The sequence below is a fragment of the Hylobates moloch genome, unplaced genomic scaffold (assembly GCF_009828535.3).
Source record: "Hylobates moloch isolate HMO894 unplaced genomic scaffold, HMol_V3 SCAFFOLD_3, whole genome shotgun sequence".
Classification (NCBI taxonomy): Eukaryota; Metazoa; Chordata; class Mammalia; order Primates; family Hylobatidae; genus Hylobates; species Hylobates moloch.
Genome location: NW_026652278.1, coordinates 110,437,399 through 110,449,540, shown reverse-complemented (window position 1 = coordinate 110,449,540; position 12,142 = coordinate 110,437,399). Strand labels below are relative to the sequence as shown.

The 12,142-nt window shown below is 34.5% G+C and overlaps 1 protein-coding gene across 4 annotated transcripts in view; it reads right to left on the bottom strand.

Moving 5' to 3' along the window:
• LOC116463311 (bifunctional heparan sulfate N-deacetylase/N-sulfotransferase 3) overlaps nt 1-12,142 on the bottom strand; it is a 194,730-nt gene that overhangs the window by 136,412 nt on the left and 46,176 nt on the right. For all 4 annotated transcript variants that reach the window (XM_032146354.2, XM_032146350.2, XM_058436695.1 and 1 more), the window contains exon 2: nt 7,015-7,102. In XM_032146354.2, the coding sequence (XP_032002245.1) occupies nt 7,015-7,102 (88 nt within the window). The remainder of the gene's footprint in view (nt 1-7,014; nt 7,103-12,142) is intronic.

Here is a 12,142-nt window from a genome sequence, read left to right as displayed (position 1 = left end):
AGATCAAGAGGTCAGGAGACTGAGAACATCCTGGCTAAAAAGATAGCTCAGGCATTTGTTGTCCTTTCCTGAATATCGTGGTAAAATCTGTGACTAAAATATTCATATATTTGAATCATGCAAGAGTTAGACAAATGATATCTGCCTTCTGACATATTTATCTCAGTTCAGATGGGATGGTGAAATCCCGTCTCTACTAAAAATACAAAAAAAAATTTAGCTGGGCGTGGTGGCAGGCACCTGTAGTCCCAGCTACTCAGGAGGCTGAGGCAGGAGAATGGCGTTAACCCGGGAGGCAGAGCTTGCAGTGAGCCGAGATGGTCTTGCTACACTCCAGCCTGGGCGACAGAGCGAGACTCCGTCTCAAAAAAAAAAAAAAAAAAATTATGATTAAAAATCAGTTGAAGTGTAATTAACTATGGGTTAATTACATTTGGTTGGACTGTTGTGGCCTCTTGCCAACTCTTTGCTTCCCCACTTTGTCCACCTTTGTCAGAACTGGAGAAAGAGAGAAGAACAAGAAGTCAAATTCCTCAATTTTAAGTGCCATTTCCTTTTTCTGGGAAGATGCAGATTATATGTATTTTATTTTATTTTCAACTTTTATTTTAGATTCAGGGGGGACATGCAGGTTTGTTACCTGGGCATATTGCATGATGCTGAGGTTTGGGATATGAAAGATCCTGTCACTCAGATAGTGAGCATAGTACACAACAGTTAGTTTTTCAACCTTTACTCTTCTCCTTCCCTCTCTGCCATTAGTCCCCAGTGTCTACTGGTGCCGTCTCTATGACTATGAGTACCCGATGTTTAGTTCTCACTTATAAATGAGAACATGTGGTAGTTGGTTTTCTGCTCTTGCATTGATTTACTTAGGATAATGGCCTCCAGCTGCATCCATGTTGCTGCAAAGAACATGATTTCATTCCTTTTTTAATGGCTGTGTAGTATTCCATGGAGTATATGTATCAGATTTTCTTCATCCAGTCCACCATTGATGGACACCTAGGTTTGTTCCATGTCTTTGCTACTGTGAATAGTGCTGTAGTGAACATGTGAGTACATGTGTCTTTTTGGTATAATGATTTTCTTTCTTTGGATATATAATAATATCCAATAATGGCGTTGCTGGGTTGCATGTTAGTTTTGTTTTAAGTTCTTTGAGAAATTTCCAAACTCCTTTCTACAGTGTTAAGTGCCATTTCTTAACTTATCACAAAACTATGCTGAAATCTTATAAAGTTGTTACAAACTATAATTTATTTTTTAATATATTTATTTAAATAACTTGTTTCTACACGATTTTATCTGTAGTATTTGCTATTCTGATATATTTAAAATCATCATTGATTGAGAGTTTATGTTGTGTTGTTATGTCAAGCACTGTGTTGAGTACTTTACAAACATCATTTCACTTAATTCTCAAAACAACCTCATGAGGTGAGTGCTGCTGCTAACTTCATTTTACGGATAAGGGAATTGACATTTGGAGAGGTGAAGTAACTTGTTCCATCTCACTGAGAAGTTTGAGACAGAGCCTGAATTGAAATTCTGAGTTCTAACTCAGATTGAGCAACTCCAAATTCAGGGCTCTTAACTATCATTCACTGGCCAAACGTTGAGTCTAAAAATAAGATCAGCATTTATTCATTCAATATAACATTGCTCTTCCCATTGTTAATTTATTCTATAACATAAATAGAATGTACAGGTACTACTGGATCTCAGTGATTTGGGGAAACATAAAAAGCTAACAAATCTATAAATAAGGAGAATCTTTTGCCATTCGGCTTCCCTAGTCAAGGATGGGTTAAGACTAATTTTCCACACTTCACAAGCTATGTGACCTTGGGCCCCTTTAAGTTTCTATGTTCTTATCTAGAAAACAAGTTAACACATTCTTTAACTTCTAGGATTCAGTGAAAAAGTACATGAAAAGTGTTAACAAAGCACTAAAAGGGAACTATGATTTTTATGTTTTACCCCTTTATTTCTCACATAAATGCACATACCTTCAAAAATTAAAATAAATCAAACAAGATAAAGCTCTCTTCTGACATAAAGTGTTACTATTATGACAATGCCACTTTTCTTTTTCCCTTCAAGACTGAGTAAAATGGATAGAATTTTTTTATAGAAAAAGGAATAGCAGTTTCTTCATTCAGAAAGGAAGACAATATAATTCAATTACTTTTTATCCCATCTAATTTTTGAAATATCAAATATTAAATTTTGTATCTTTTCCCTCTAGAAAATGATTTAACTGGTCTTAGACAACCCTGGTTAAGTTTTGTGGAAATTCTCATATTATACACAGATAGCAAGACCCTTTCAAACCTTGGCCTCTGTTTCCATCTGTGTTGTACTTTCTCTCACTTAGGGAGAGGATACTCTTATTATGAGCTGTGGGAAGTGCCCAAGTAAAGAAAGAGGACAAACCTTGCAGAGATGAGAAGGAATGACATGAATTGGCTAGCATCATTCCCCAGTATTCAACGATGGGCAAAAAAATAACGGAGGTGCCAGGAGTGTTTTCTTGTATTTCTTGAGCAAATCTAGGCTGTCCTGGTTTTGCTGTGATGTCTCTTCCTACTATCTATCTCCTTCTCCCCCTAAACATACCATATATTTCACCCTAATTTTGCCATGGTGGTTTTTTATCCATATGATAATTTTCCTATATTCAATGGATGTCAAAGAATCTAAGATAATTATCCTGAAGTTAGGATATCCTAACTCAGAAGTTTAGGAAGAGGTTATGGGCAGTCTTCTGTTTCCTTAAGCTCTTGGGTCTCTCCATTGTGAAAGTTAGTGATGCTATGAGTCCAGCTTCGCTAGAAAGATGAACTAACTAAACCTCTGCACATAAAGAGAAAGTTCTCACTTCACATATCTATTGCCAAGGCAGAAGAACTTTCCTGTAAGCAAAAGATTTAAAATAGATGTCTAACTATGTTTTTATTTTCGAGGTTACAATAAGAACCAACTCACTGAATCATAAAACAAAGTCAAACATAATCATGAGGTTCCCAGTTGTTAATATTTAAAATAATCACAGAAAATGCGTATTTTATATATTGATCTAAGAAATTCAGGGGAATAAAAGCTTCAGAGCTTCTTATGTTAAAGTTATTCTTAAAACCTATACAATTTTCAAATTGATAGGTGAAAGTTATATGTAGTTGTATGATTATACATATTGTATTCATTACACAATTTTACAATAGGAAAATACTATAGTCAAGTCTCATGGCTCTCTAACTTCCATGGAAACAAATGGAAATTGACTTACTCTAGAAATACAGTATACTTCTATCTAAAAATAAAATTACTATTTATGTTGTTTATGTGCATATGGAGATTATATTGATGTTAGTAGTATATAGATAGAATTCTCAGCATATGTTTATTAAACCCTTGAAGGTACTCATCAAATACATACAAAGTAACTCTTGCTTATATTATCAAATGAAAAATTTGAAAAGCATTTGCAATTGTAGAAAACTGATAAACTTGATTAAATATGATATCACTTTAAAAAATTACTTATTTGTTTATTCATTTAGATCTAACACACATGTATGTTATAAAATGCAAAGGCTCAGAAAAAATTTAGTAAAAAGTAACTCTTCTTTTCATCTCTGTTGTTTGATTCTCAAATTCTCTTCTTACTGATATGGTTTGGCTCTGTGTCCCCACCCAAATCTCACCTTGAGTTGTAATAATCCCCATGTGTCAAGGGTGGGGCTGGTTGGAGATAATTGAATCATGGGGGAGGTTTCCTCCATACTGTTCTCATGATAGTGAATGAGAAGTCTCGCAAGATTTTATGGTTTTATAAATCAGAGTTACCCTGCATTAAGTTACCAAGCCCTCTTGCCTGCTGCCATGTAAGACACCCCTTTGCTCTTCCTTCATTTTCCGCCATGATTGTGAGGCCTCCCCAGCCATGTGGAACTGTGAGTCCTTTAAACTTCTTTCCTTTATAAATTACCCAGTCTCAGGTATGTGTTTATTGGCAGCACGAAAACTGACTAATACATTCATGGTTACCCATTCCTATCAGTTTATTATGAATTCTTCCACAGATATCCTATACTTGTATTAATTAGTTCTTATATAAAAAATACTTAATTTTAGCGTCGTTCAGTTTATCATTTTTTTCTTTAATGGTCAGCCTTTTCTATCTTATTTAAGACATCTTGCATAGCACAAGTTACTTAACTACTCGGTAACTGAGTTTTCTAAGCTATAAGAGTTCTATACGTAGAGTTGTACAGATTTCACCTCCTCTTTTATTTTTATACAAATGGGAACATATTCTAATCACTGTACTATACCTTGATTTTTGTATAGCTTTTATCTTCTTTATTTTTATACAAATGGGAGCTGTACTGTACACTGATTTTTCAGTGTTTCTTGAGAGCTTTTTCTATATGGTTTACATTTAAAATTATCTCTTTTTAATGACTGCAGAGTATTCCATTATATGAGTATACCAATACATGTAATCAGTTTTTTTAACTTCTAAAAATACAGATTAATGCTTTCAATCATGAAATTGTGTTCATCTATCCTAAGGCAAGTCAAAATATCTTTACTCATTTTAATTATGATTGTGAAAAAACTTTTTAATTATTCTCAATATTTAGAGTGATTTCTTTTCACATTTAATAGGGAAATCCAGAATGAGAGTCCACAGTTACATGGCCATATAATTTATGATAATAATGACACTATGAAGCAGTGGGAAAGGATGGTCTTTTCAATACTGGGTGCTAATTAGATGATGATGATGATGATGATGATGATGATTATTTTGAGATGGAGTCTCGCTCTGTCGCCCAGGCTGGAGTGCAGTGGCGCAATCTCGGCTCACTGCAAGCTCCGCCTCCTGAGTTCATGCCATTCTCCTGCCTCAGCCTCCCTAGTAGCTGGGACTACAGGCGCCCGCCACTGTGCCTGGCTAATTTTTTGTATTTTTAGTAGAGACTGGTTTTTCACTGTGTTAGCCAGGATGATGATCTCGATCTCCTGACCTCGCAATCTGCCCGCCTCGGTCTCCCAAAATGCTGAGATTACAGGCATGAGCCACCACACCCGGCCAGTTAGATTTTTTTTTTGAGAGACAGATTCTTGCTCTGTTGCTTAGACTGGAGTGCAGTGGCATGAACATAGTTCATTGCAGCCTAGACCTCCTGAGCTCAAGTTATCCTCCCATCTCAGTCTCCCGAGTAGCTGGGACTACAGGCACATGTCACCATGTCTGGCTAACCAATTAGATATTTTGGTGCATACCCCTATTTGATATATGCACAAAAATCAATTCCAGATGTATCACAGATTTATACATTGCCAGCCTAGGCAACATATTGAGACCTCTTCTCTACAAGAAAATTTCGCCAGTCATGGTGGCATGGGCCTGTAGTCCCAGCTACTCAAAAGGCTGAGGTGGGAGGATTTCTTAAGCCTAGGAGGTTGAGGCTGCAGTGAGTTGTGTTTGCAGCACTGCACTCTATCCTGGGCAACAGAGCAAGACCCTGTCTCAAAAAGAAAAAAAATTCATGTTCTTGTAGTATGCAAAGATTTCTTAAATAAGATAGAAAAGGCTGACCATTAAAGAAAAAAATGATAAATTGAACGACCTAAAATTAAGTATTTTTGTTCATTAAAAATGCCATAAGGAAAATTAAAAGACGCCAGACAGCAGAAGAAAGTACTTGGAACACATGGAACTGTAAACTTCAAGGAAAGAATTTCTACAAATCATTAAGCAAAAGTAGAAAACCCAGATACTCCTCAAGAGAGGATATCCAAATAGCCAGTCAACATATGAACAAAGATCATTTACTGCTCTTCAGAGAAATGTACATTAAAACCCTAATATGATATCTCTACATGTTCACCAGAAAAGCTAAAATTAAAAGGACAAACAATATCAAATATTGGCAAGCAAACAGAGCAACAGGAACACTCATACTGTTGGGAATATAAACAGGTACAACCATTTTGAAAAACTGGCAGTTTCTACTAAAGCTAATTATAAGTGTGCCACATAACTAGCAGTTCCATTCCTAGTTGATGATTAACAGAAAAGAATACTCAAGTCCTCTGAAGGACAGGTATAAAAATGTTCATAACAGGAAGTTATGAACATTTCTTGAATTAGTTTTGCTTGGCTTTGAGTGGTATGTAAAAGGAATCATACAGTGAAGATTCATCTGTATCCAGCTCATTTTGTACAATGTTATTTTTGTTTCAGAGATATTATTGTCTATAGGTTATAATTCTTTCCTTTTCCTTGCTGTACAGTATTTCATTGTTTGAACATACAAAATTTACTTGTATTTACAGGAAGTTATGAACATTTCTACTCAGAAAAACTCGAAGTCTGGAAACACCCAACCATCTACAACTGAATGGAATAGACAAGTAAATTTTATATGTTCAAACAATGAAATACTGTACAGCAAGGAAAAGGAAAGAATTATAACCTATAGACAATAATATCTCTGAAACAAAAATAACATTGTACAAAATGAGCTGGATACAGATGACTCTTTACTGTATTATTCCTTTTACATACGACTCAAAGCCAAGCAAAACTAATTCATGATATTAGAAGTCAGGATACTACGTTTCTTTGAGAGAAGCTAGTTATTGTGAGGGCACAAGAAGTGGAGATTTTGGAAGTGTTCTTTTTCTTGATCTGCCTGTTGTTTACACAGCTGTGTACACTTTGAAAATTCACTGAATATCACATTTACTATTTATGTACTTTTATATATGTAAATTATAATTCAATAAAAATGAAAGGCCATCAGATAGTTCCATAAACTTTCAAACCATTAACATTTTACAAAAATTAAAAAATAGCATGTTAAATGGAATTGAATGATAAAATGCTGGGGAGGAACATAGGGAATGTAGGAAGATGTGGGCAGGAAAAGTGTGCAATTTTAAATACAGTGATCAGAGAGGCCTTAATGAGAACAGTTAATCCCTTTTTCTTACCTGTATGGTAAAATTTCCCTGAAAATCCCAGGTTGAATGTAAAATTTGTGATTTGTGCACGCAAAAGATTCTGAGTATCAAGCAGGGCCTGAAATACATAATGTAAAAAATGTATCAGGTAAAGAATGGCATTAAAAAGTTTCCAAAAGGTATATCCTTTTTGCATTCAGAGGATAAAACCGGTTCCTTATACATGTGAGAATTAAATTGTGGAAAATAGTTTCTTTATCACTTTAAAACTAGAGAGATACTTTTGAGTTTACATGAAACACATACATTTATTTATCCTTTAGCTTGCAATAAATCAGCAAAAAGTGTCATTTGGAAAAAGGAAGTTAAATAAAAAGAGTTTATTCTGTATGTATCAAAGGAACTACGATCTAGTACATAAAATATATCCAATTTACCCTTCAGGCATATAGATCACCAATTGCCAAAAGAAGGGCACTCATTTTTAGTGAAGCTATGCAAGAACCTATGTTGAAAGAAACAAATTATTTCTCAGACAAGTCTTCGGTTTTCAAAATCAAAATCTGAGATTCCCAGAAGATAATGGTTGTTATTCAAAATGAGATATCTTAGTAAAGTAGATCTCTAATTTGCCCTTTCATTAAAAAACGGACTAATAAAGTATCCTACTTCTGATAAGTAAAGCTATTTTGAATTAGAGTTTTAATTGTTATATCCTATAAAATATTTACCATGCTGAGTGTTTAATGTACTTTTCTTTCTTCTTTTTTCTTTCTCAATCTTAAAGTCTGATTCTTATATTCCCTCTCTCTGTCTCCTTCTCTGTCGCTGTCTCTCTCTCTCACTCACACACACACACACACACACACACACGGTAGTTGAGTGTTCACTTCAACTAGGCAGAAAGTAATGCTGTTAGATTTGTAAATGATCTTTCATAGATGAAATTAGTGGTAGATCCTAGTTTAAGGATATAGATCCAAATTAGGTACTCCTTTTACTCTATCACACCTTATCTTCTTTCTCCCTTTCCTTAATACAGTTGGGCCCACAACTAAATCTTATTTTCTTAATCATAAAGCTGGCATCTGGAAGGTCTGCCTCATCATGTTTATGGTCCCAACTTTTTTGGAGCATAAGCAGATAGAGTTTTTTATTCATTGACTACCCCATGATTGTATGCTTTATCTGAATGCAAGAGATTCTTCCTGATTTTAAAAGCAGAGGTAGAGAACTTCTGGGTTCAAATTTAGACTCATCTAGCCAATGGCAAGTTTTTGAAATTTAGCTATCTAATTCTTTTGGTATCACTACTCTCTTAACATAAGCAAGCTTTTTGGTGTGCACAACTGAACCATGTAATATGTGTGTCCTGATGACACTCAGAAATAGAAGACAGGCCTGTTGGTGGATCTCTACACCTAACTATGGGAGCAAAAGAATAAACTGACAGCAATGTCATCAGGGACAGGTTAGGTCCTTACAAGGTGGGGCACGATTTGGACAAGGTGGGCCAGCTGGACATGATGAAGTTACGAATGGGACTTCTAGGTCAGATGCTGGACCCTGGTGTGGGGAAGGATGTGCCTAGGTGTAAGATATGTAGTATACATATACAAGTGTCTGTATATGTGTACTGCTGATAATTATAATACACACACATTTTGTATGTATATATATATACATATGTGTGTGTATATATATATATATATATGCTGACAATTATAATATCTTCCCTTTCTTTCTTCTCCCCTTCTTCCTCTCTCAATTCTTTTGTTCCCCAGTTGAACATTCTAGCCCACCCTTCCTATCTTTCCTTCCACTTAGATCATATCTTTCTTCTTTTTCCATTTTACTCACTTCATTTCAGTCTCTTATTTTTCTTCTTTCAGTGGTTAAAACATAGATTCCAAATCTATTTGAACATATTTTTTGTGTGTTCAATGCTTTAAGTCTTACAATTTGGTAAGATGAACATTCTTTTTGCCTTTCTTTTTGTTCAAACTTAATTTGAATTCGAACTTTGCTTTGTGATCCTTGATTGCATTTTTAATGTATATTTACAAAACTTGATAAGAAAAACTATATATAAGAAACCTGTCTTGTTCTTAGGCCTTAGAAGCTAAATAAAGTTCCTGTGAACTAAGCTCTTAGTCAACTAGAATACAATGATTTAAGTTACTAAATTAGCCCTGAATTTGCAGATTTGAGTTGCCATTTTACCTATTTATTTGATATTCTAGAAACAAACACTAAACACATAAAAGATACATTGAAACAGATGGCAGATACTAATTAAGCCTATATATGGTAAAGAGGGGAAATTTATTTCTAGATGATATTTTATATACTTAAGATAAGCAGTGATATTTGTCATCCTTTAGGTTGTTTTTATCAACCAGATTTCGCAGATGTTTATGAGAACAATATTATACATTCATCCATTATTCCCACCTTTTAAAAATGTATTTGTTACTGGCCTAACCTTTGTAAAAAGCTTAAGCACCCAGCAATATTCTTAGATCATATCCTTTTCACTAAACCCTTCATTACCAGAATGATTTTATTCAGCATTATTCTATTTTAAACTGAAGTAGTCTACTCATTACTATGAACAAAATATAAAAATGATATAAAATTATACTTTATTCTATATATGCAACATGTCTAAAACGGTGTGATCATATCTAAAATTCTAATTATAATAAATTAAGTCAGTGCTCCACCACCACAGACAGAAAACCACATGTATTCTGGGCAAGCAAAACCCATCTGATAGAGTACTGTGATCATGGAGGAGGTAAGGAATCATGACTGTCTGAAGAGGCACAATTTAGTGGTCTCCTCAAATGCCAATCCAGGAACCCTAAGAACATAGATTTTTACCTTCAAAAGTGGCTTGATTATTGAAAAATGGGACTTTTGTTCTTAGTTTTTCCAAAATACTGTACTATATATAGGAAGGTAATTTACAATTCCATGTATCAATTATTATTTTTAAAATAACATTTTTTTCTAATTAAAAGTAATTAAAATCACTAATAAAAGTATTATGATGTGTTTTCTTTCCATTTTTCTCAGTAAATAAACCTATATAATGATATTTGCAGGCATATAGGTATATAGGTAAATTAGTGCCATAAAATAAAAATTAAAGCTATACCAATCAGGATTAAACATACAGAGTTTCGAATTTTTCATTTGACAGTATATCATGGGCTTTCTCCTGTCACATTAATCTTCCAAAACCAAATTTTCTAATGAATGCAGAATATTGCATCAAATGAGTATACTATAATTTATTTACCCTTATCCTATTTTTGTACATTTAAGTTGTTTACTTTTTTGACTAATATAAATACTGCTCTGTGTATCAACACATATTTATGTAGTTATGAATCTCATAATGATGTTTCAGTCAACAATGTAGCACGTATATTTTGGTGGTCCTAGGTGTGTAGCAGGCTATACCATCTAGGTTTGTGTAAGTATACTCTGTGATGTTTGCACAACAACAAAATTGGCTAATGACACATTTTTTAGAACACATCTCCATCATTAAGCCACTCATGGCTACAGCAATGAAGCAACCATTTCTGCAGCAGAAAATAATTATTTATCCTTTAGCAAACAAAACATTTGAAAATGCTTATCAGAGTGTTAGAAGGGAACATAATGTGCAATTTAATTATATGATAATTGCATTTCAAATACAATTTAACACAAAAATTTCAAAATTATCTCTCCAAATTTTAATCTGTATGCTACCCCACTAACTTTGTTTTTTTTTTTCCAAGTCTTCACTCCGCAAAGCTAAGAAAGTTTGCAGACATTAAAATATCTAGTTGAAGACAAAAAAGAACTAATTTAAAGAATCTGAGTTCTGAGAACTGAGCAAAATGATAGCCTTTGAATTTTCTCTAACGTTTGTTAGCAGAATAAATCAAATAAATTAAGAGGCAGAAATTGAAATTAAAAGTAATTGCAAAGAAGTTTTATGTGAAGATTTATGTTAGTGTTCATGACACGTGTGGCATTCTTGGTGGAACGTCTTGATAATTTTTTTCTTTCTTATTTGTGCTTCTTAGATTATATTTTGGCATATTTTAGCAGATAAAAATATTTTTGTTTGAGCACAGTACTTTTAGAGTTAATATTTTATAGTCAATCATATACTATTTAGAAATATAAATGTCTATATTTGCTAGAGTAAATGAAATCAATTAAGCAGCAAATGATAAGCTCCTATGCCTATGTGTCTATCCACACACACACGTGTACACACACTCATACCTCCTCCAGGCATCAGATATACTTAGTATACTAGAGATTATTATTCCCATTTCAGAAGTGGTAGACATGATTTACATAGTTTCAGTGGCTTTCCCTTGGTCACAAAGCTGTTTAAGAGCTAAAGAAGTGACTTAACAAGGATTTTGGATTTCAAAGCTCACTGCTTCTGTTATCCATGGAAACAACAAGAATACAACATGAACCCTGTTATCACTGGCATACAGAACTGTGGTGACATAATCTTCCAGAAACAAAGCCAAGGATGCTCTTTTTTCCACTTTCAATATTTAACTGTCACTTTTAGTTTCAAAGCCTAAAGGTATGAGGGGAATGGGAAGACTAGATTGGTCAGTTAATAGTCAGCTATATTATTTAGGATTTTCCAGAGACAGGACCGATAGGAAATAGATATGGATATAGATATAGGAGGCCATTTATTACAGGATTTGGCTCATGTGGTTGTGGAGGCAAGCTGGAGAACTAAGAAAGCTGGTGATATAATTCAGTTTGCATCTGAAGGCCTGAGAAATTGGTGGTGGTGGTGGGTGATGGTGTAAGTGGCAGTTTGAAAGCCTGAAGCCAGGAGCGCCTATGTCTGAGGCAGATAAAGACGGATGCCTCAGCTCAAGCAGAGAGAGTGAATTTGCCCTTCCTCCACCTCTTGGTTCTATTCAATCCCTCAGTAAATTGGATGATGCCCCCTACACTGGGGAGGGCCATCTGCTTTACTCAGCTCACCAATTCAAAAGCTTATCTCTTCCAGAAACACACCCACAGACACACCTCAAATCATGTTGTAGCAGCTATATGGGCATCCCTTAGCTTAGTTACATTCACACATAAGATTAGCCACCACACCAGCCAA